Source organism: Kryptolebias marmoratus, linkage group LG16 (genome assembly GCF_001649575.2).
Source record: "Kryptolebias marmoratus isolate JLee-2015 linkage group LG16, ASM164957v2, whole genome shotgun sequence".
Taxonomy (NCBI): Eukaryota; Metazoa; Chordata; class Actinopteri; order Cyprinodontiformes; family Rivulidae; genus Kryptolebias; species Kryptolebias marmoratus.
This window is the reverse complement of record NC_051445.1, coordinates 5,882,876-5,907,458: the sequence shown is the minus strand read 5'-3', so window position 1 is coordinate 5,907,458 and position 24,583 is coordinate 5,882,876. Positions and strand designations below refer to the sequence as shown.

The 24,583-nt window shown below is 38.4% G+C and overlaps 1 protein-coding gene and 1 long non-coding RNA gene across 3 annotated transcripts in view; one reads left to right on the top strand and one right to left on the bottom strand.

Annotated features, from left to right (window-relative positions):
• LOC112450758 overlaps positions 1-18,527 on the top strand; it is a 91,884-nt gene extending 73,357 nt beyond the window's left edge. The window contains exons 2-3 of the long non-coding RNA XR_003039445.2: positions 17,993-18,124; positions 18,215-18,527. This is a non-coding gene — a long non-coding RNA (uncharacterized LOC112450758). The remainder of the gene's footprint in view (positions 1-17,992; positions 18,125-18,214) is intronic.
• The window catches only part of iglon5 (IgLON family member 5), a 111,576-nt gene extending 90,163 nt beyond the window's left edge, over positions 1-21,413 (bottom strand). The window contains exon 1 of one of the 2 annotated variants that reach the window (XM_037980443.1): positions 20,837-21,413. In XM_037980443.1, coding sequence (XP_037836371.1) covers positions 20,837-20,897 — 61 coding nt within the window. In that variant the 5' untranslated portion in view covers positions 20,898-21,413. The remainder of the gene's footprint in view (positions 1-20,836) is intronic. The other variant, XM_017423752.3, reaches the window with a different exon arrangement.
• Positions 21,414-24,583: the final 3,170 nt, after the last annotated feature.

Below are 24,583 nucleotides of genomic sequence, written 5' to 3'. Positions count from 1 at the left end.
GTCAGCCTGAAGTTAGTTGAACATGTCAGACTCCTGGATCATTCGCTCTGTGTTTTATCGTTTTCACCTGCTTCTGAAAGGCAAAAGGCCAATAATGTTTTTACCTGTGTGTGTGTGTGTGTGTGTGTGTGTGTGTGTGTGTGTGTGTGTGTGTGAGTGTGTGTGTGTGTGTGTGTGTGTGTGTGTGTGCGTGTGTGTGGGTGTGTGTGTGTTCGTCCTTCCTGGTCATGTGTTACTTTCATTTTTAGTTTCGTTCTTTTTATTTGCATGAAGAACTTTTTTGGACAGCTGTGTCTTATAAGTTCTACATTTTTAGACATGCTGTTTGCTCTGAGTGGAATATTTTTAGAGAAGACGTCTGGCTGGAGTTCTGGATGCTCCCCTGGCATCCACATCTTCTGGTAACTCATGGTTCATAGAAGTGCTTAACATGTTCTGACCTTTTCACCCTGCTTCCCTATGTGCTCAAAGCCTCAGAGGCATCACAAACATGACCAGTCCTTCTCTTGACAAACACATAAGTGCAGATGCTGCCGAGGGCACGTGCTGCACTCACATCTGCGTGCACTGAAGAGTGTTTGCACATCCACAGCCCTCCTGATATCAGCCCTCCTTTAGGGACTCCAGATTCACACTTAGAATAGGCTCAACGCAGGATGGCTTTGTGCAGCAAAATGTTCATATATTTTACAAACTAACTCTGTTCTTTTACTTTAAGAGTCTGGACCCCTGTTGCACATCATCTTCACCTCGAACAGCTCCATGCAGAGCAGTACACCCAGTGCTATTCTCACAAGTTATGACACAGAGTAGAAGAGCAAAAGAGTTTCCACTCAAGAGGAGCAGATGTGTTAAGAGAGGAACACCAAGAAGCAGAGAAAGAGACTTGACACAAAAAATAAAAATGGATTTGAAGGAAGACACACAAACATAGACACAGAAGCAGTGGTAAGTAGCATAGGTTGGAATTAAAACCAGCAATGCATAAGATGTCCACATCTGGTGCCTGCTGCAAATTTCAAAAGAGGATGCATGAAAATGACGAGGAATGAGGGTGAAATGGGTGTTAGTAGGTTGAAGAAGGAGAGCAGTAAAATGTAATCAAAGTCAGAGAAAGGATTACCTCCTTTGCTTCAGTGGAGTATGTAATTGTAGCCAAAAAAAAAAAAAAACACTGACTTGCTGTGACAACAAAACACAATTGTGCAGCAGAGAGCCGAGTGTGATGCTGTGAATTAGCAGCAGCGATAAATATGGAGATAACAGTGAGACGACAGGGAGGAAAGATTCAGCTGATTATTGGTGTTGATGATAACGGTGTTGGTGGTTATCATAATGAAGGTGGTGAGGATAAAATGTGGCATAGTGTCTTGATGATTTGACAAAAAAGATGACTTGATTAAAATTGCTACAGATGCCAGTGATAAAAGTCATATTTTGTAGGCCACATTTTAATCACTAAGATATCTGATTTTCCATATTTTCCCATGATTCAGTGCAGCAGGAAGCTGTTAAGCATCGCATAATTCCTTGTGGGTTTTTATTTATTTATTTATTTTCCAATTCAGAACACAGTCCCTCCATATGACTTCATGAATATTCAACCCTACCCTCAGGTATCAACACTAGTGTCACTCACATGCTTTTATTTAATATCTAGTATGACTACTAAGACTAAAAAATTAAATTAGGCCTACATGGTCCATTTATACTAAGAGAAGAAAAGCTTTTAAGTTTTTCAATCCTTTTCCCTTCAGTTAGTAAAGGTACTACCCAATTCTTTTCACCCGTACAGATGAGCTGTCTTCTCCCAAGCCTGAGGCTGAAGGTAGGAAAAAAATATCTGTAATATAAATGATTTGATTAAATAATCATACATTTTCTCACATACAGACTACATGATTTTTTTGATGCAGGATATCAAATTTAAGCTGTAGATGGCAGAGACTTATGGTAAGACGTGTCAATTTTGCATTTAGTTATATTAAATCTTCACACATTAAAAAAACAACAACTAAATTATAGTTGCAAATTAATTTATTGATGTTTACTGTGACAAAACAAGTTATTTAGCATATGATTTTTCAATTAATTGACATCATATGTGCAACCATTTTTTAAAACTAAAAGAAATGATTTGTCATGTGTTTTTTCACAAACTGGGGGGAACACACTAATTAACTTCTGCCCATTTCTGTTAATAGATTATTCCAGCCCTTTGCTGTGTTCATAGTATTAGAGTTTTGCTAACCTGTCATCAAGGTAAACAAAACCGGTAACCAAGTGACACAGTGTGGCAAAATCAGAAGTAATATTTTAGCATTTGTAAACTTATACTGAACAAAAAAAATGCAATACTCTTGTTTTTGTTCCCAGTTTTCACGAGCTGAACTCAATGATCTAAGACTTTTTCTATGTACACAATAAGCCTTTTATCCCTCAAATATTGGTTACAAATTTATGTAAATCACTGTTAGTGAGCACTTCTCTTTGCTCAGATAACCCATTCACCTCACAGGTGTGGCATATCAAGATGCTGATTAGACGGCATGATTACTGCACAGGTGTGTCTTAGGCTGGCCACAATAAAAGGCCACTCAGCACAATGCCACAGATTTTGCAAGTTGTGAGGGAGTGTACAACTGGGTTAGGGTTGACTGGTTGGGAGGGTTTAAATGTGCATAATCAGGTTCAAATAAATATTTAAAAAAATGATGGGGTGAGAAAAGTGTAAATTATTACATGTAAGACTTTTTAAAACCCATCGCACCATATTCCTTTTGCATCTCAAGGATGTTGCTTAAACAAAATTGTATAGTTTTTATTTTTATCCCATATTCATATTTTCTCTTCAAACAAATTCTATTGAGGCTGGTGCCTGTTTTGCAATTCAAAGTGAACTACTTCCATTAATATAACATATGGGTTTATTTTTTATCATCATGTTTTTTCATCCTTTCAATAGTAATTTAAAGGTTTACTGGGATTTATTTGAACAAGTCTGAGATTTAGAACCACTATCTGCAAAGTTGATGCTTCTGAATAAAAATTTAAATAAGGCGTGGACTTGTTGCCTTTCCGAAGAACTTGTTAGATTTTGATGTTCTTTCATGATTTCATTTAAATTTTATTTCCTTAAGAAAAAGAAATCTGAATATGACTATACAGTATTTGAGTACAAAAAAAGTATTGAATAATCAACTTTTCTATTCTCACATTTTATTTATAGGAGTAAAATAATGCATTACTTCCTTGCCTAACACACATTTAATGCCAAAATTTGCATATCATAGGTTTCAGATGCACATGTGCCAATCAGATTATGTCTGGAAGCTTAGCACAATGCTTATGTAAACAAAACTATGATTAACTGGTCTCTACTCTGACCCCAATCTGAGAAAAGCCCAGATAGGTCCTCACTCTACATTGCTTTACACAGGTAATGTGAGGGAGGTCATCAGTCAACCCTGTGTAATTAACTGGGTGGCCTAAAAATGCGCCTTTAGGATACCATTAACCCGTGCTAGCCTAACAAGGCTGTGCAAACATAGTCTAAAAGCACCAGCAAACACACATCTGTGACTAGGATTGGTGGGCGAGCAGAGAGAAAAATCCATTTCATGAATATTGGATTTCATTATGAGGGTGAAAAAACAGCTTTGCAGTGGATCATTCTTTAATGACCCTAAAGTCCACACGCATGAATCTTTTAGCAGTCGCTGTCTGTTTGATATGGGAGAAAGAATCGAATAAAAAAGAAGAGGGTTCCCCAGAGGGTTTTGATGAACCACGAGTTGAGCACCTCAATCATGGTCTCATACAATCTTTCAGACAGGTGGGTCGTCTTGTTGCTGAGACAAAAAAAAGGCCAGAAGGGTTCAGGTTCCACTTTTGGAAATCTGCAATGGACAAACAACAGCTTCTGGGCCCAGAATAGGAATGTGTGTCAAATATTTATGATCTGCTATATTTTGTGGATGCTTAAAAGAGACATACATATTTAGGTGAATCAAGACTCTACTAACACAACTTTCCCCCAAAAGACACAGCCCTTGCACACAGTTTGGGCCTGTAAAATATGTAAGCATGTCTACTAATTCTGATTAGGAGTTAAAAATAAATTAATTTAAAAGTCGTAGAAGCATCTGTCTTTATGTCCCCTGTTTTACTGTTTTTGTGTGTCCCTTTTCTGCCCAACCACTCACTCCTTAACATAGACTCTTTGAGGTCCACTTTAAATATTTTCATTTATTTCGAAGTAATAAAATGACAAAGCAAACTTTGCGTCAAAATATGTTCTTCTGATGGCTGCGATGAAAAGCACAGATCTGTCAGCAGGTGTAAGTGATCAGTCAGTTGAGGGTTAATATTCAAGGGTAAAGTTCAGCAAGTGTTAGCAAAAAAACTGTGTAGCAACCATTTTTTACTGAAATGATTGAACCAACCTGAGCTATTTCAGCCCTGAACTTACATATTGCTTATGGTTTTGTTGTTTGATGATTTTTAACACAACGGTTATACTCTGAATCTGAATAATCCACTGCTGTGTGGATAAGGCATGATAAGGCTCTCATTACAGCAAATGTTTGTGACCTGTTACACACTGATCCTCTGGTTCCTCTCATTTCCTTCAATAAATATCAGGGAGAGTTTTAGTATGGCCCATCATTTGACTGAGACTGTTTTGCTGATGTGCACAAAGTTTAAACTTGAGGTTCCTTATGTTGCAATCACAGCATGGCACATAAATTAAGCAGGAAAAGATGCTGTGACTAAATTGAAGCCCATCTGTCACCTAATTTTACAGAGAAATATATAACTCTGTCTGCAGAAGATACAGAAATAACAAAATAATCCAGTAATAAATGTGAACAAATATTTGCTACTTTACTTAAAAATTTAGGGCCAAATGTTCACAACAACTGAGATCAAGAAGAGTTTAACTTTAAAACTGAGACTGAATGAAGCACTTCTGAGCAGTCATTACAAAAAACAGCGCTCACGTTAAAAGCTAACCACAGCTTATATAACAAGGTCATGAGATAAAAAAGAAATTCACAATGTAAAACTATTCAAACCTGGAAAAATTCACAACATTTCAACGAAAGCCAATATACTCCAGCAGGCAATTATTTATATCAAAGACCACTTGTAAAAAAATAAATAAATAAAAATAGAGAAGCTTTCTTAAAAGAGGCTCTTTCAAAGATGATGAAAAAGAAGGTGTTGTCATTGTTGAGTGATACTTTGATCATACATGCCACTGCCATTTCCATACGGCAGTCCATTTTGTTTATTCCATTTTGTTTAAAAAAAGAGGTATGCTATAATATATTTCCTAGAACAACTCCTTTTTTCATTAATAATTTGTTTAATAAAAAAACTAAAAGTCTACATATATTTCCATTAATTAGCAATGAGGTTAAATTTTACACTGCATTTTATTTCACTTTTCAGTTTGGTCGGTTGGTAGCAAGGAAAATGGTGAAATAGTTGTTAAACATCGTTTTTCACTTCAACAAACACTTTAGCAACTACAAAGAACACTGGCAGGAAATGAAAAAGAGAGAAAATTAAGCTAGCATTTAAAAAAGAAAAAGATGTGAGTAAATATGAGTCATGACAAAAAAAATAAGAGCTGATTTGTCTTTCTGTGATGTTGTGACTTTGTAGCTCATATAAGGACCTTGTGGTTATATAAAAATTAGATCTGTATTCAGTATTGCAACCAAGAATCTAAAAAGAATATATAAGATCAAAAAGCCAATGTGAGCACAATATTAAAAGCTTTAGGCTAATGCAGCAAAACCTGACCCGTTATTCACCACAATATTAATTACTTCATATCACTTTAGTCTGTGTTTCTCTGCAGTTTGAAGAAAAGCTTGTGTTTCTCTATTTTGAGTTATCTGAAGTCAGCAACCTCAGCTCAAATGCAGGTGTGGTAACACAGGCATGAAATTAATGTTGCAACCAACCTGGCAGGGCTAATAAATAAAACAACCGGCTACAGCCAGACACAGCCCTCCATATGGTGAGCTTCCATCTCAATCTGCCTTCATCTGTCCTTCTCGCGGAGCGCAGTCCATCTCCGGAGCCGCCTCAACTTTCCCCAGCACAGACTCTTTTTCTCACCTTTTACTTTCCCAAATGCAGGAGCCATTACAGAAGCTGCTTCCCGCTGAACTTACTGCAAACAGGATTTATGAGATCCACAAACTTAAAGCATCAGGGATCTATTCAGTAACACCCCAGTTTTACAGCACGGTGCCCAGGTGCCCTGTAGGAAGCACATTAAGCTTCTCAACAGTAGAATAAAACATACTATCTTATACCATTTGTGTTTTATATTCATAGTCACATTCCGAATCTCCTCTTTGTTTTGTTCTGGTAAACTTGTGAACAATATCTTCTTAAAAAAGAGATCTATTTATAACTTTGCTTTTATGAATCTGAATTTGAAATCAAAAGTGGAAATGATTAGATCAGTTGCATGTTAAAATCTTATGCTATTTTCAAAGAAAGTTTCAAAAATTGCAAATTTTTAGGTTTAATAACTTATGTTGGGTGATAATGATACAATTTCAGTTTTTATATTTCAGGAGCAGAGCTCTTTAGCTCATCTGGTATGAAAGGTAAATTTTCATGCATGTCACAATAATGACACAACAAAGATGATTACAGCATTGCTAAAATTGGAAATTAAGTTGTATAAATAATCACAAACACTAATTTTAGTAGTGATGAAAAACCCTGCGTATCCATATTTCAAATCAGAAATATTTATACCACAAAATCAAGGTAGTAACAGACACTGAAGATCCTCAAATGGCCATTTGTGGCTCTAATATCCAATATTTAAAATACCAGTTTTATGCTTTCCAAACTGCAATCTACAATGCAATTAGTGATATTAGCTCCTATGTCTCTCTTTAATAACAAAGAAAGCATAGCACTGAAAAATATAAATCATGGACTGTTTGCAACACAAATAACAAACAAAAAATAAAACCAAAGTAAACACTATCAATTATGAATAACTTGGTTAGGTAGCTTAAGTCTCTTATTAAATGGGAAATGCTTTGTCTCCAAAATGCATCCAAAGATTGAAAAGAAAAGACTGAGGATGAGGAAGAGTAATTCTGATGTACTGGAAGATTGTGTGCCAGAAAGAAGCTTGAACTTGTGTTTTATTCATTTTCTTTTCTTTTTTGTCCTCTTCTTTGAAGAAAATTGTAAAGATATACTGTATATATTGCTTACATCTAATTCTTATACTGTAGATATTGAGCTAAAAGGAAAACCCTGTCTCAGCAGTTTTGTACTAATACCATTTGTAATATACCTAGCCTTGCGTCTGGAAATCTCCAATCAACTTGTACTGATGACACTTGACTTGTGATTTTCTCTCAAATAAGAGTTCAACTAGGAGTTTTATGAACAGTCATGAACGTAGTAAAAAAGGTTATTTTTTGTGGCATAAAAAAGACCATGGCAGTGGTTGAAGAGATTGAAGCCAGACAACAAATCGTTGCAGAATTCCGTGAAATAAAACAGTGAGTTGACAACCAAAGTCTTACGGTCAGCTTGGGAATATGCCACTGCTGTGGTGCTTCAGGCAATAAAATAGGGACAGATTTGTAGCTTTTATTAAAAGTACACAATGTGTGTGGAAGGGGTATATAATGGTTTTAGATGCAAACATTTTTATCTATTTTCTAACATGTTGATCATTTAGATTATGCAAACCTTATAAACTACCTTGATGCAGATGCATCTTTTACAGTAAGAAACCTTAATTTCCATCAGAAAAATAGCCAACAGTGTGCAGAATTTGCTTTGAAGGTCAAATTATATAATAATACAATATTAATACCATAAAAATTACAAAATAAGTGTAAAATATTTCATCAAAACTATGGAGAACAAATCTCATTATCCGTTGAGTCAGAAAGTACTGTGTTTAAAAATGACTGGCTGTGCAGCACTGAAGCTGGGCAATATATTAGCCTACATCTATCATAGTTTTGGTGAAAATTTGTTATTATTGTTCATGGAAAAGAAAAACTGCAAATAAAAAAGGTCAGAATGTGTGGCTGGTATGCATGGGGCCCTGCCCTAAAATGACCAAACTGTCTGCAGATATTTGCCATTTTCAGTCTTTTTAATGGAATTAGCATGGCGTGAATGAGGCCATTAATATCCACCTCAGCAGGGGAAACACAGCGTTTATTAAAGGTTGAGAGGATGTGCTACGTTCCCCAGGTAATCATTGCAGTCACAGCAGGTTGTTAGCTCTGATGGTCCTTCTTACCACATATGTCCATATCCCTCTTGGCATGAAGTTGCCCCCCCCCCATAAAAAAGCAAACAGATGGCTGTAGGTTGACTTGAAGTGTTAGTTGAGAGCAGGAAGTAGAATGGGTGAGTGGGCACAGTCAGAAGGCCTGTGGGGTCCCCATGGATGAACACTAAGCACAGAGCAAAGAAAAAACCTTACTGGATTATAATAAATGTGGCAGCACTGTAATGCAATTCCATCCTCTTCCACATTTGACTGTGTAATTGCTGTCCCCTGAATTGAAATGTTGCGTTTTCAAAAGCACTGTATTTCAAAGCCAGTCGGTCTATATGGTTTGACAATTTGTGTTATGCCAGCTTTGCTTTCAGCCTGTGCAGAAGACTAGTATAGAAACGAATCCTTTCTCAGTTAGAAGTCTCGTCTTTAAAAAAAAGAAGGAAAAAATCACTGTGCTACATCAAAAAGCACTGTCAAAATCCTGACAAGAGACATGTATATACTTGAGAATAAAAGCCTCACTGTGATGCAGGAAGCACAAATGAGGCTTTAAATGACAGGGGTTGGCTGAAGCACCTCTTATTTAGTACATGAAATCAAATATTTTCTCAAGTGTATCATATCTCACATTAAATACCTCATTTTAGTGACAAAACCTGTTTCAATTAGGCCAAACATATCACACACTGTATGCAAAGGTATTGCTGTAACAGTTTAAAATAATCAGAGCGAGTGTTCAGCCACAATCAGCACACTTCACATTAATTTCCCATGCAAAAGCAGCATGATGAAAAGTCTGATTAAAGGAAAATCAATAGCAGTAGCAGAAGCAGCAGAAGTCCTCCCAACACATTTTTGGGGGGATTACTAAATGCTCCATGGGGCTGAATGACAGTGCAGTTTCTTTGCAGAAACTTTTCTCACTGGAGTCGATTAGCTCCTATCTTTCGTTTCTCTCTACTGTCAGAAGAAAATCTTAATAGAAGTCAACTGTCAATATGGCTTGATCATGATGGATTCGGGGGAGGATCAATCACGCCAGCCTGATTGAGAAAACACCTGCACGATCTGGCCAACATTTGTCATGTCAGATATCGCAGCCTCCCTGTAGCATACAGATCAATTCTGATCTCAGCTGTCAGATTCAAAACCAACAAACAAAGGTAGGTGAAGATTTGATAAAGCAGATGTTTACAATATATGAAGCTTTAATAACGAGCATCAAATTGAGCTGTTCATCTTATGATTCAGATGCTGTGTCTTCATGTCAGATTTAAATCTTTAGCTGCGTGGATCCAGCATCAGCCTTTTAAGTTAGTTTTATCTTATCCATTCTTATGGTTAGGCTATATTTCATTACATTATTACTGAAAATATGACCATATGTTCTTTTTATCTTATAACACAATTTGACTATTGAAGCAGATAAAGTTTAGTTTTAAATCAAACAAATCTAAATCAACATTTGTGGAAACATGTTCTAAAGTACAGTTGTTGATGTCAAGACATACATATGACTTGTCAGCAAATTCATGTTGTATTAAAGTACTTTTGCCCAACATTAAGCAGCTAATTGCCCTTTTCTGACACCTTCATTATTTCCTAATGGAATTGGAGGTCTACTGGCCAGATAAAGGTCACATCGATACAGGCAGTGCCCCCTTGATGGGGAGAGAAGAAGATGTTCTGCTGCTGTGACAAAATCGTTTCTGAAGGGACAGTTGCTAAATCATTTGCTATTATGTACCAATTTTATTCAGAGCTTTCATCTTTGCATTTTATCTGTACATCAAACTTAATGCTTACCCAACACATTTTTTTCTGGATATAGCTCTAGTTTTGCAGCACTGCAGCAACTAAACAGACCAGGATGATGGTTCTTGGATCTTCAAAATGATATTATGCATTTTAATGACCAAATTTACTTTTATTTATTGCTGCTCAAACACAAAAAGGCAGAAAATAGATAAAATGAGATTTAGTTTTCACTGTACATCATAGCCTTGAAATGTTAAAATAAAGAGATTTTTTTTGGGGGGGGAATTAGGAAGCTTCACCAAAGGGATATTACACAAAAATTAGATTGTACTTTTCATTCACATCCTTTAATGAATAAGGGGACAGAATTTGATTAGAGCACAATTTAAAAGTGCAGAATATCTGAAATATCTTAAAATTCTTATTCAAATACTGTTCTCAGGTTCAAACAATAATAGGATTCAGCTTTCTGAATTACAAAACTGGAAAGAACACCAGAGGGTTTCAGTGTTATCTAACGCTTCATCTAATTAATGAAATAGCATAACATAATAGAGCAGCATCTTGTTCCAATTCCAAATAAAGATCTGCAGCAGCACGAACGTTTGATGGAATCTCACCCAACATTGCAATTAACACAACAGGACCGCACTATCACAAATATGATGCTTTGTTCCAAAACTATTTCTGTGATATTTTTGCCTCAAAATATGTGGGGAAGTTTATTTGAACACCAAATATCTGGAATGCATGCAGAGTGGAATCAAACAATTTTAAAGAACCTGTAGAACTGCAAGTCCATTTTAGGGTCACCACAGCTTGACAAATATTGCCTAACTGAGTCTTTCTCAGTCAGAATATCATGCTAACATGGACATTTTATTATAAGAACTCCCATCGGCATTTTCACAGCTGGAACCAGAACCATGTGCTGGCAATAAACAGCAGATGAATTGTGACACATCTATAATCACAGCATAAGCTCTGTGTGGTTAACATTGGATGCTACACAAAATAACTGTCACACAGCATCAAGATTTTTTTAAATGTGGATTTCCACATTGCGACACCAAATTATGTAAAAACATTTTTTAATTGCATGTTGTCAATTTTACACAGCATCCAAATACATAAATGTGTAACCTGTGGATTCTTGACAAGTTCCAAATTGTTTATTATGTGGGCACACTGCATGACTATTTTATTAGAGGTGTGCTGCCTTGCTGTAATGACTCCCTAACCAGTAGCATATTGCATTAGCAGCAGCTCCTTAATGCCGCAATATCACACAACAAGTGACCCTGAGACAGTTTTACTACTCCCACTCACACAGCAATATTACCAAACTCAGTTTTCATTGGCAGGATAAACCTGACGTGTTTTTTTTTTCCCACCTAATCATCTGCCTGCAAAATCAATCCATCTCGATCACCGCCTGTTGCGGGTCTTTGCATCCCTCCTCCCTCACACCATCTGTCTCCCTTCCCTTGCTCGCCTCCTCACAGCCCTCCTTCAATCATTTTTTTCATAACTCCTCAATCTCTCTGTCCTGTCCGTCCTCATCAGCTTCTTGTGTCTTTCTGTTCCCCATGCTGTTTCTGCTTTGTGCATTAAACAAATGTACCGCGCTGCACATGCTGCATGTAACGTGCTCCCTGGGTGAGCAAATTTCATGACAATGCGAGAACATATCAGCTCATGATTGGCACCTACGGCGGACACGCCTGATTCGCAGCGACACGTCGGCCATCTCAGCTGTTGAGCGGCTCATTATCATTTAGAACTGCTTGCAGCACAAACTACACACCCACACGGTCTGTCGCTGTCTCCTGACAGGAATTAGAATTAAGTGAAAGTCAGGAAGCGACAGTCTCTTACAGTCATTGTTATATTGAGCCAAAGTTTCGAAGTACAGCCTCTCATATGGCTTCTTTTTTTGTTCCCTTGGAGGACAATGTTGGTATGTGGTGCTCGTTAGTACGTCCTGTGTCCCTTTTCCACCCCTCACTCATGTCTCCTCCCCCTGTCTATTAAAGTCTGGGACCAAATTATCCCCATTCTCTGTCGGTCTCTTTCACCCTCCATCTCTCTCAGAGCTCACTGTGAATACCAGTCTGGAACACAATAACCCCAGTTTTTTCCCTCTTTCCTGCACTTTATCCATCCCTTCGTCTCTCTGTCTCCCTCTTCGCTCTTATGGCTACAGGAGAAGTCTGTGAAGGGAGCAGCTGCTGAAATATTTATTGATCTGTTTTCCTCAGTTTTATTTATTTCCCTCTCTTCCCCCTTGCTCTCTCCCATCCCGCCTGAAAAGACCCACAAACACCTCCAGCACCATCAGATGGCAGAAGCTGAAAATCAACAACATAAAACTATTATTTAGCATTTGTTGCACCCAGTGGTTTTACCTGTGTAAACAAAATGAGAGGCGCAAGCGTGGGATGGAGGCTGAAAATGTGAGAGAAACGGCAGAATCAACTACAGCAGGAACAGCTGCGGCGTAGATTGAGCCGTGAGACAGGTGGGTCATTCGGCAAATTTTCATTCGGCATCTGCTGCAGGGGGCTGTTGATAGGAAACACTGAGGTGCTGCTCTTTTTGTGCCACTGCAAAGGAAGTTGTACACAACTGCTGACTATTGAAGTACAAGTAGTCATGGCAACAATGCCCCGGGCAATTATAATTACAATGGCGCCAACTTTTGTACTGGACTAAATGGATTCACAGATGAATCTGACGTTATCGCTTCGTAATTAAAGGGCTGCTGAGCTATAGTGTCCCAGTGGTAAACATCAGCGTGTTAAGGTTACACCAAAACAAGTGATTTAGTGGCTGTTTGGAAAACGTGTTTTGCTCCAGCTTCTTGTTGTAACAAAATGAATAAATGGAAAAATACAAAAGAAAGGAAAGTTTTACTCATACATAGCTTTCACACAGTAAGCTGGAGAAAACACACACACAAAACTAAGTCCCTCCATCAGGCATGGCCTGCATTAGTGCCTAAGCCTTTTCCATTGATTTGCCGGCGAGCGCCTTGTCTTTTGGTAATGAGGACAGGGAGAAAAGCGGGACCCTCGTCCCTCCCAGCTCCCCCAGGACAAGCCGCCTGCACTAATCTGAATTGTGTTTCGAATGATGCTAACTTGATGGTACAAAAAAAGACTAGAAGGAAGAGGAAGAGAGGGAAGAAAATCACACAGCGCTCTCTCGCCTTTAAACTGAATTTATTTTTCCTAAATGTGTAACATCTGCACATAACCAAACACAAACCCATCTCTTTGTCTTCCTCCTTTTTCTCCCTATAGCTCAGTCTGCAGTGTAAACTAGAGCTTTGAAATCCAAATGGAAGAAATTTGTACCAAAACTTGTTTAACTTTGATTATGAATGCTTTATAGAAGAGATCAACAGGAGTATTAATATCCACACTAATGTATCCCCTATGTACAGTAAAGATGTCCCTTTCCTGTTTGCTTTCCATCGATTTTACAACGTCAGAAAGGGAATTCTTGAAATTCATCTTTCCAGAGGCCTAAGTAAAAGAACATATTTCAGTGTGTACATGCATGTGTATTTTTCTTTTGCAAACTGTATATATATATGTGTGTGTGTGTGTTGCCCCTTCTTGTCTGGTGGCTAATGCAAGTCCATTTCTGTTTCTGCAGCCTATCCTCTCCCTCTTGAACTATCTCTCTCTTGCAATAAATAAACATTGTTCTTTTTCATTTACCACAGCAAGAACCCTAGAAAAAATGCTAATGTTCATAATGACGCTCAAACCAGTGCAGGTTTTTTAACTGAGTACGAGAGATGGGAAAAATGAAGTGAGGTTATTTCAGAGCAAATTACAACAGTAATGAAACACAGTGCCACTACCTGGCCCAAGCTGTGAATAGTCCCACTTACTTTCCATTACATTTAACTCCATATATTATAACTGTAATTATAATTGCAAATGAACTCATTATTGATGACACTGACACTACGTGCAAGCCAGTGTGTGCAGCCTGAACAGATGGAACCAACTGAAAAGATCTTGAAGGTATCAAGGTGGTGCCTATCGTGCTTTGTAGAACCGCTGCTCTGGCCTGAAGGCTGCTAAAACTATGATATACAAAGTGCAGAGTTCATCTATTGTCTAATATTCCTCATTGTCTTACCAGTCATCAGAAACACTGCAAAAACCAGGAAACAACAAACAAACAAAGTGGAACTATTTTATTTGTGGTCATTCAATACAACCTCTACTCAGTGTTCAGCTGTTTCTAATATAAAACAGGCCAAGTACCATAAATATTAGTATGTAATCTACACTTGTAAAGAAAACACTCCTGTATTAATGTTTTGATGTCTCACTTTGTTTTAACTAGTCTTAGCTGATTTACTGTTACTATTTTTGGAATTACTCTTTCTGCATTATACTGTAATTCTCACTTTTAAACTATTTCAGAGACGGATCAAACTGTGTAGTGTTTTTGTTTTTTTATGCCTGAAGCAAAATTACCCACTGCAAACAATAAAGACTAAAATAAATAGTTTTTTTGTTTTTCCGTCCCTGATGCAATTTCGTAACACCTTTGTAAATTCATTCCAAAGCTGCAAGAGGTTGCCAACTATAGAGTTATTAACTTTACTGCCTTCACAAGATTAAAGTCATGGTACAATAGCCATTTTACATCTAAACAAATGAATAGTAATTTAAGACACATAATTGAAGTCATTCTGCAGCATCTTCAGAGTCAGTGACTCATTTCAGTAACTTTTGGTGCATCTAAGGCCTCCCTAACTTAAGACAGCAGAATCTCAAGTTTGCTCTCATTTTCTGTCAGGCTGACCCAAATGCTTTGACAGCTCAACTGTTGCCATGGTAACATCATCCTAATGTTTTTCTGTTGTCGAGTAATATATGCATTGCTAGAAATATTCCAAACAGCCTGTGAAGTTGGGAACAGCTTTACAACATTATTTATTAAATGCCAACAGTGATTATATTTAGATATTTTTCAAACAAGGACATTTAATCTTAGAGAATCTTTGCTCTCTCAACTGTGTTTTTTATCATTTGACTGGGTTATAAGGTGCTACACTGAAAAGAAATTAGCCACAAATGTGGGTCAAATGACCTAAAAATGTCAGAGATTTATAATGGTGCAAATGACACATAAATGCTAACACTGTATAATAATAGGTTACAGTGCTGGGCTAATAAAATTGGAATCACAAAAATCTCAGCAATGTAATGATTGTCTTATTTCCAGACAAAGCTGCACATTCAAGCAAAAAAAAAAAAAAAACTCTCAAAGCTTTTGAGCCACAGACATATTCACAATACCCTGACATTTTTGCCTGGCCTCATTGCAGCTTTGCATTTCATCTGTATGAATTAAGTCCCCTTGGTTTCAGCGTGAGAAAATGTTTTTCTTTTTCAAATGGATGGAAACTACACTGCAGTCAGAAGAGATGCACATTTTATTAGCTTTTATTGTCCTTTCAGTTTTATAAAGTATTCAGCAGAAGAGTTGCAGCAACAGAAACTACAGAAAACCAAGTTTAAAAAGTTGATTTGACAGGTATATGGTTGGTTTTGTAAAGTAAGTTGTTAAAAATAAAGGATAGACCTTAATAGCTAAATATGCCAGGAAACCTTTCAAATGAAAATCCATCAATCAGAGTAGTCTGGAAAGTAGGTTAAGTCTTCATATTTTACACCATGCTCAATTCAAATTCTGGAATGGAAAAAGATAAAAAGGTAGCACTCCCAAATAAAAAAGCATACAGGAGAGGGCATAGAAAATCCCATGGGGATAATGCATTTCCAGCTGACTCACTTACTTTTACACAATTCTGTGGAAACGAAATGTAAACTCAGCAACACTATCATATGATCAGAGTCAGAGTAATATATCATGCTTTATTCAGGCTCAGCTGTGTTTCACAGTAATTTTGATGTATAATTGGTTAATCAATTATGAAAATGAGATGTTCACTGAAAAAAAAATCACCTAATTTTTTTTTACACCTCAACTCTGCAATTTAGAAGAGCAAACTTTACTGAGGTTTGATCTGCTCCTTCATGTGTGAGGAACCAGTTCAGAGATATGGTGCGCCTTTACATAACAGCGTGAGAAAAAAAGTGAACCCCCTTCGGGAAAATATTCAGACCACAGACCCTCTCTGGTTATACCTCCAACCCTTGTCCCCAAGGCTCTTCAGAACAAATCCAAGCCCTCTCACTTGAACACTTGCAGATAAATAAAATCTGCCAAAATGGCAGAGCAATTCTAAGCCAAACATGAAGAACAACAGCACACACAAATCATGGATTTCAAAGGGAGGGAGAAAAAAAAAAAACAGAAGCCCCTCCAGAATAGGAGCGCGTGGCATCTGTTGATGCTGGCATCTCTCTTCTCTTCATCTCCAAGCCAAGACTGGTGATCCATTCGAGCGTGTGTGTTTGTGTGTTTGAGAATAGATGTGTGTATGAGGGTGCAGGAAAAAAGAGGATGGCTATGTGCTAACATGTGCAATGTGCATTGACCCCACTTGGCCTCCATATGTTGCTGAAACAAGAAGGATGGCGGGTTACAAACCGGCCCCACTTGTTTTCACCTGTTCTCCCGCCCTCTACACTTCCTTTTTACCGGAGCTTCCAGCTTTTTTGAAAGAAAACACATCTGTTGGACTGTTTGACAACAACATATTGAATATTCCGCAGCTTTGTGCAAAAATGGGATTTCCCGAAGCATATACATCGATATCTATAAGCCAGGTTCTTTATGAATGTAAAATTACCATTAAAAATTTTATTCTTTAAGAGAATACAAATTGTTTTCTTCTTAAAGAATTTCTTTTGTAATCCTGAATGAGCCAAGGCAATAATCTCAATTTTAAATTATGTATAATGCAATTATTGTTTAATTAATTTGAATTAATGTGTGCATGGATACACTCCAGCCATAATGCTTCATCTCTGGTCTGATTGCAGAGAGAAAACAGGTTTTGAGTAATTGCAGACAGCTTGTTGCCAGGAATGTGCAGATATTTTATTGTATGTTTGAGTGGGAGTATTGCCATCAACCTCATAGAGTAATAGTCCTTGTGTGTTTTAAGTAAAGAAAAAAACAACAGAAAGAGAAAAGCACGACAGCATGCCAGGACCTGGACATCATATCCATGGAGAGGTTTGTGCATTCAGATGCCAAGTCTGTAGGAAACCTTTGAATAGCTTAATGGTGTGTTTTGCAGCACAGAAATAAAAAAAACCTCCTGGCTTGCATGCCATTGTACAGGTCTAAAACCTATTTTACCATTTCTGAGTGTGTATGGAACATCAAGCTACTCTCTTATATCATTTTTGTCTCCAAGATGTGAATGGCTGTTAATGTGTCAGACTACGAATGAGCTATCCTCAAGTAAATAAAATACTGTGAAAGCAGTACAATAATTCAAGGGTATGTGTCTTATACGTCATTAAACAAGCATTAATAACTCTCTCAGTCTTGTAAACATTTGGTGGTGAAACACTTTAGCAACAGCAGCCCACCCATGATTCTCAGGGCCAGATACAGAGGATTATGCTGCTGCTGCATGATTTATCAACCATCAAACAGTAGCCTTTTAACAGTCATGTTCTTCCTCTATAATGCATGCTTTCAACCTTAAAAATTGACATTTTGATAACATATAGTAACTTGCAGCAGGTGGAATCCTTCTCCAAGATGAATCTGATTCACATGTGCGGCAGTGTGCACATCTCACATCGAAGTTCAATCATTCCTCAACTGTGCCTGAGATGATTGGTTGCACCTTCATACAGCACAAACCCCACAGGTTTACAAATTTACGGAGCTGAAACACGAGACGAGACCCACTTTGGATCGGGTTTGGTTGGTGTGATGTTGAGCCCTTTGTGTTTGTGTGCTGTGCACTTCCTGCAGAGCTGTCCGTCTGCTGTCTGCCTGGACTGGATATGGGGGGCTTGCTGTGGGAAGACAACCATGACCAGCTGGGCTCTCCCTGCCCACAAGGAGCTCAGGAGCAGGAAGGGTGCAGCCTGTCTGCATCTGCAGGTTGTTAACCTCATATCTCATTGCACTGACACATCAATTATTGTTATTAAGGGGCCTCAGTAATTTATTTATATACTGATTTCCCACCAGACTAAGGCAGGACTAATTGAGCCAGGTGTGAGTATTTGTCTCTGCTCATGCTCGATGTGCTGAGGGAAATCAGAGAATATGGTGAGAATGCTGTACACAGCTAATAAGACATGGGACATCATCCTGTGGTATAGCAAGATTTTGGGGGGATGACACTTTAAAATACACAATAAAATTTGATTTATTTTATACTTTGTGTTCCCTGATGACAAACACACTAGTTTTAGTATAAAGTGTGTTTGAATCTTTTGAAAGAAAATTTTTCATCCATCCATCTATTTTCTTAACCCGCTTCTCCTTTCCAGGTCGCAGGGAGGTGGTACCTGTCTCCAGCAGTCACTGTGTGAGAAGCTGGGGACACCCTGGACAGGTTGCAAGTCCATCACAGGGACACATAGAGACAAACGAGACATTCACACTCTCACTCACACCTAGGGACAATTTTTAGAGTTACCAGTTAACCTAACATGCATGTTTTTGGTCTGTGGGAGGAAACCGGATTCCCTGGAGTAAATCCACATGAGCACAGGGAGAACATGCAAACTCCAAGAAAGCCCCCAGGTCAGGAAGTGAACCCACAACCTTCTTGGGAGGTGACAGTTTTAACCACTACACTGATGTGCTAACCAAAATGTTTCATGTCACTGATTAAAAAAAAGGAAATAAAGCTTAATCACTCGAATTTCTAGCTTTATTATTTGAGTTTCAACTAATGTTGACCATAAAATGCTCAAAATGGTTTACAGTGCTTTTGTGGAAAGTCTTTTAACATTTGGCATTGTTTGCTGGTTTGGTAGCACAACAGAAACACAGAAGAATACTTTGAGGAAAATAGCCACCACTGCCAGTAACCTGCTGGGTATCAGTCTGAATAATCTAGAACAAATCTACAGACATAGATCCTTTAACAAAGCAGAAAAGATTCAAACTGTCCCCCTCCGGTAGGAGGTATTGATACCCAGCCATTACAAAAACAATTAGGACAAAACAGTCCTTCATACCAGCAGCAGTTAGTTTTTTAAACAAATATTTTAAAGATCAATAATCTTTTTTAACTCATTTTTCTGCTCAGCAGCCCTGAGCTGCAGGAACTTCATGTTTCTTTCTAAGTGATTTTTTTTTGTTATTATTGTACTACTTTTATGTAATCATTCAACAAAGATGACCTAAGTGAAATAATAGTACTATGCACTGAAGTTATAAGTTCTAGAGGGAGGCAGTTCATGTGTGTTTGAAATTTTCTCTTATCTTTTCTTGTCTTTAAACACCAGAACCTGTTGGGTTATTCTTTTAACTCAGTTACTGTGATAGAGCTGTTGGGTGATCGTTTGGTTTGGTTTGACTAAATAATGGACCAGAAGGTTTGACCCAGTGGTCGGGTCATACATGAGCTGTGTCATTCTGCACAGTCTGCCATTTTAGGTCAGAAGTTGACCAAATTGTACCCGATTAGACCACTACTTTAGGATCTAATAAATAAAGCGTAAACACTAAAAACAAATTGGAAGAAGTTGTTTAACCTGGTTGGCTTTTGAATTAGTTTAGTTTGCACAAGACAGTAAGGGTTTGGTTCCTAAAACAACATTACTTTGTGCTAGAGAGCTGACTCAAGTAGCTGATCACTAACCTACATTGTAATAATTTAATAACCCAAATTTTGGGTTGTTGTTTTTAACTCAACGTTTTAGTAGCTCCAATTCAACAAATTAGTTATTTTACCCTAATTTTGAGGTAGTAAACGTAACTCTATATGCTGGGTGAAACCGATAACCCAGTTAATTGTTAGATGTACCAATGGTTGGCATGGTCCACGTTTGGCCCAGTGCTTACAGATTTTATTTTTAACCCAGCGGTTCTTAGTGTGTACTGGTTTTGTATGGAGATAATGTGCTTTTATTCTGTTTTTGTTGAACTCACAAAGAAATATTTTCCCTATTGAGACAAAGTAGTGCCTATTCTATTCTATTCTATTCTATTCTATTCTATTCTATTCTATTCTATCCTATTCTATTCTATTGTATTCTATTCTATTCTACTCTTCATCTTTTCCTCTTCCTGTCTCGACCTTGGGGTATGAGGAAAGAGAACAAAACACCGCGTCTCTCCTGAGTCTCACTGCATTGCTTCGACCCGTACTCACGTTAACTCCAACAGCCCCCCCCCCCCCCCCCCCCCCCCCCCCCCCCCGCTCCGAAATGCGTCGTGCGCGTGGGGATGCCGTCCCATTCAAGTCACGTAGTAAAGGAATGCTCACCGAGGACCAGGGATGGGAGTCTATTTTCCCCTCCTCTTTTTGTAAACACCTCTACATCATGCATCACTCGATGTTTACTCTGAACCACGAGGTTTAGATGAACCCTGCTCCGTGCTGACCCGCACGCGCTCGTGCGCACACAAGCAAACAGAATCTATCGCATCTCTGTGTAAGCAAATAGAGATCAGGAGCGTCTAGTGGCACAGCAGACACGCGTGATTCACATGCAGGTATAGACACCCACCCTCTCCTCCTCCTCCTCATCATCATCATCATTAGTATTCGCGCCCACAGGCATTAAAAATTAAAAGGCAAAAACAGAAGCGCAGCGGCAAAAGAAGCGTCACCGCATCACTTAGGAAACTTACCTTTAGACAGCAGAACCAGGATCAAACCAGCAAATGCGTTCCCCAAACCAGGGCAGCCCATGATGGAGTTCTGATTGATTTTTATGATTGCTTTTTTTTTTTTTCGCAGCCAGATATAAAATGGTATATCCCCCTCTCACTGCGGAAAAATATCTGTTTATTACAAAAAGTAGACGTATGTCAACAGCAATAACTCTCCTACACGTGAGTAGATGAAAACATCAGTCTTGACTTTTTCCTTTTGATTACTCCCGGCTGATGCTTTTGTTGTCTTCTCCGACGCAGACTCTCACTCAGTCAAATATTAAAGCAGAAAAAATAAACACATATTCCAGACACTTAGTTTGTCTCTCAGTGCCTTGAAGAAGAAACAGATTTTTTTTTTCTTCTGACAATGTATAAAAAGCAGTGGTAGAATTTAAACCGTCCAAAGTTCATCAGATCTGATCACATCTCTTGTCGTGGAACAGGTTGGGGTCTGTGCGTCCTGACCACAGATGAGCCTGCCGTATATCTCTGTTGGTATGCAGCGAGTCTCTCCGCTCCGCTCTCGGTGCGTCGCAGAGAGCAGCACTGAAAGCCAGGCGCACAGGAAGGGGCATGATTGACAGCTCAAGGAGAGCCCCCTCTCTTCCAATCACCGGCCCCAAGGAAGGAGGCGGGACGTACGGTTGCGCCGATGTCCCGCACGGAGAGGCAGAGCCAGGAGCCGCGCCGGCCAATGGAAAGCGCGCAGTGGGCGGAGCAGGGCGAGCCAGGCGAAGCACGGCGCGGTGATAATGCAATGTGATTTATTGCCAGGTTGGTGTTGCTGCAGTACTCAGAGAGGGTAGTCCACTGGGGGACAGGCAGACGGAATAACTACAGGGACAGAGGTGGAGGATGAGTGAGGAGCAGGTGGAGCCACACACTGGCTGCGGTGGTGCGTTTTGATGGGAAACAAAGTGATGTAAAGGAACGAATTGGACTCTGATGCTGAAAATCAGCATATGAGGTGGTGAAGGGGAAGCATCTCATAGAGCCCAATACAGAAATGAAAAAAAGAAAGAAAACCAGATTGGCCACTGAAATAACTTGAAACTGAGAAAAATAATAATGATAAAACTACTCTAAATCACTGATTAAAATCAGTCATTGCTTCTGAGGTTAAACAGAATTATTTATGAAAAAAGATGAAACTGCCCTTAACAAAAAGGATGGTATCCCTAGAAAAGATCTGACCATGGGGGCATGTTAAACTAATGTGTGGTCTGTAATTAGCATCACAAGTGTTGTCAATTTTGTAATCAGTCAGTCTGCCCATTTAAATGATGAAGAGTAGTCACTGTGTTGTTTGGTATCATGGTGTGTACCACACTGAGCATTGATCACAGAAAGCTAAGGCCAGAGTTGTCTCAGGAGCTTAATATAAATATATATTGGAGCCATCCTCCCTGTCCATGGCCACAAGAGGAAAACTGATGACATTTGAAGAGACAGATAACATGAATGGTAACCAAAGAGCCCAGAACAGCATCCAAAGAAATTAGAGGTGAACTCCAAGGTCATGGTACATCAGTGTCAGATCGCACCGTTGCTGTTTGAGCCAATGTGGGCTTAATGGAAGGTGACTGAAAAGGACATCACTGTTAAAAGAAATCATAAAAGAGCAAGACTGGAAATTGTCAAAATGCATATTGACAAGCCACAAAGTTTCTGGGAAAATGTCCTTTGGACAGCTGAAACAAAATCTGAGCATTATGGCTAAAAGACACATCAGCTCTATGTTCACGGACCCAAAAAGTACGCCTACAAAAATAAGAACATTGTAGAGAGAAACATGGAGGAGGCTCAGTTATGTTTTAGGGTTGCTTTGCTACATCTGGCACAGAGTGTATTGAATCTGAGCAGGGTACAATGAAATATATAAAAACATTCTGGAGTGAAATATGCCGCCCTGTGTCAGAAAGCTTGGTCTCAGGCACAGGTCATGAGTCCTCCAACAGGATATTGGAGGATAACACACAGCTTAAAACACCCAAGAATAGCTAAGAACAAAACATTGGACTATTCTGAAGTGGGCCGCTTACCCCTGACCTAAATCTTATTGAACATCTGTGGAAGGAGCTGAAACATGCAGTCTGAAGAAGGAATCCTTCAAACCTAAAACAGCTGGAGCAGATTGCCTACAAGGAGTGGGCCAAAATACCTGTGGACAGGTGCAGACCTTTCATAGAGAGTTACAGAAATCACTTGATTGCCTCAAAAGGGGCAACAAAATGTCAAGTCAAGGGTACCATCCTTTTTGCCAAAGCTAGTTTCATTAGTTTGTTTTTTTCAAATAATACTGCTGAGCCACAATTTAAAAGCAATGACTAATTATCAGTAGTTGATTTTCAGTAGTTTTTTGTCTTAGTATTACTTTTGTCAGTTTCAAGTTATTTCTGTGACCTTTGTGGGTTTCTCTTTTGTTAATGAAAGGGTACCAACAAATTTACACCTGTCTGTAAGAAGAGTGCACAGTGGGTGGACTGAGTTGTGTCTGCAACCATCTGATTATACTGTTAACCTAATGGTACCTAACATAAACCCATTTAGGTAGACACCTTCCATTTATGCAGAAATAGGCTACTAATGAGCCATTTGTAGGCACGTTAGTCCCTTTGTCTCTGGGCTGCATCTGGCACTAATTGCGTAAAAGGCAGTTGCTGTTAGTGAGAGGCCACTGCAAGCAAGTAATCTTGTTTAAAAGCTTGATGCCAACAACAGTCAGGAAACTGTCAGATACCAAAAAGTTTGACTTGCAAATGTATGCTTACAATACAAACAATTAATAGTTCATTACAGTTAAAGTGTGTAGTCCTGTTTAGTCTGAAATGTGTAGTTTCTACAGTGTCCTTTGGTCCATTTTTTCAATATTTACAGTTTATGTAAATCACTTTCTTCCATATTAGTTATTTATTGTTTCACATTTGACTGCTGCTTTGTTTTTATTCCCAGAATAACCAATTAATGCTTTATAACTGCTGAGTTCATAAGTAATACAGCAATGCCAACTGATTTAGGGTCATCAAACAAAATTTGAACAAATACAGTGGGGGATAAACAAACTGCATATTTGGCTCATATCAAAGATGGAGGAAAATGAGTAGCCCCAAATTAAGGAAGCTCAAGACTGATTAGATGTTGAACATCCAGTATTAGTTACATAGAGTAACTGATTTGTTAAGAGTTTTTTTTCTATTACAAATTAAAAGCCTAGCATTTCTTGAAGGTATGCATATCACCTGCTGCCTTTCATGCTAGAGTTTTAGAATAAGACATTGGTGTTAATAAATTATCCAGCTGTAGTCATTTTGGTTCAGCTTTCAAAACAACAAGGTGCACAATCTCATGCAATATTGCAGTCATGCTCAGAGTATGTGTTGAGAGTAAAGCTCAGCATTTATCACATCAAATTTTAGCTCAATATCTGTAAAACCGACTGACTTATGGTCATATTTGTTAGCTAATGTGGATTAGCTGTGGTGGCCATCTTGAACGGATTGACTCCAAAATTCAAACAGTTATGGATGTATGTCCAAAGATTACTTTTCCAAAGTTCCATTAAAATTCATTCAGTGGTTCATGAGATATTTTGCTAATAGACAAACGGTGTTGACTCCTACAGTTACTGTTAAAGTTTTAGGTAAAGATCTTGAACAATAATTGCAACTGGAGTATGCGTGGTGAATTATTCAAGGTAAAACCATGTCAAATTTAATCAGC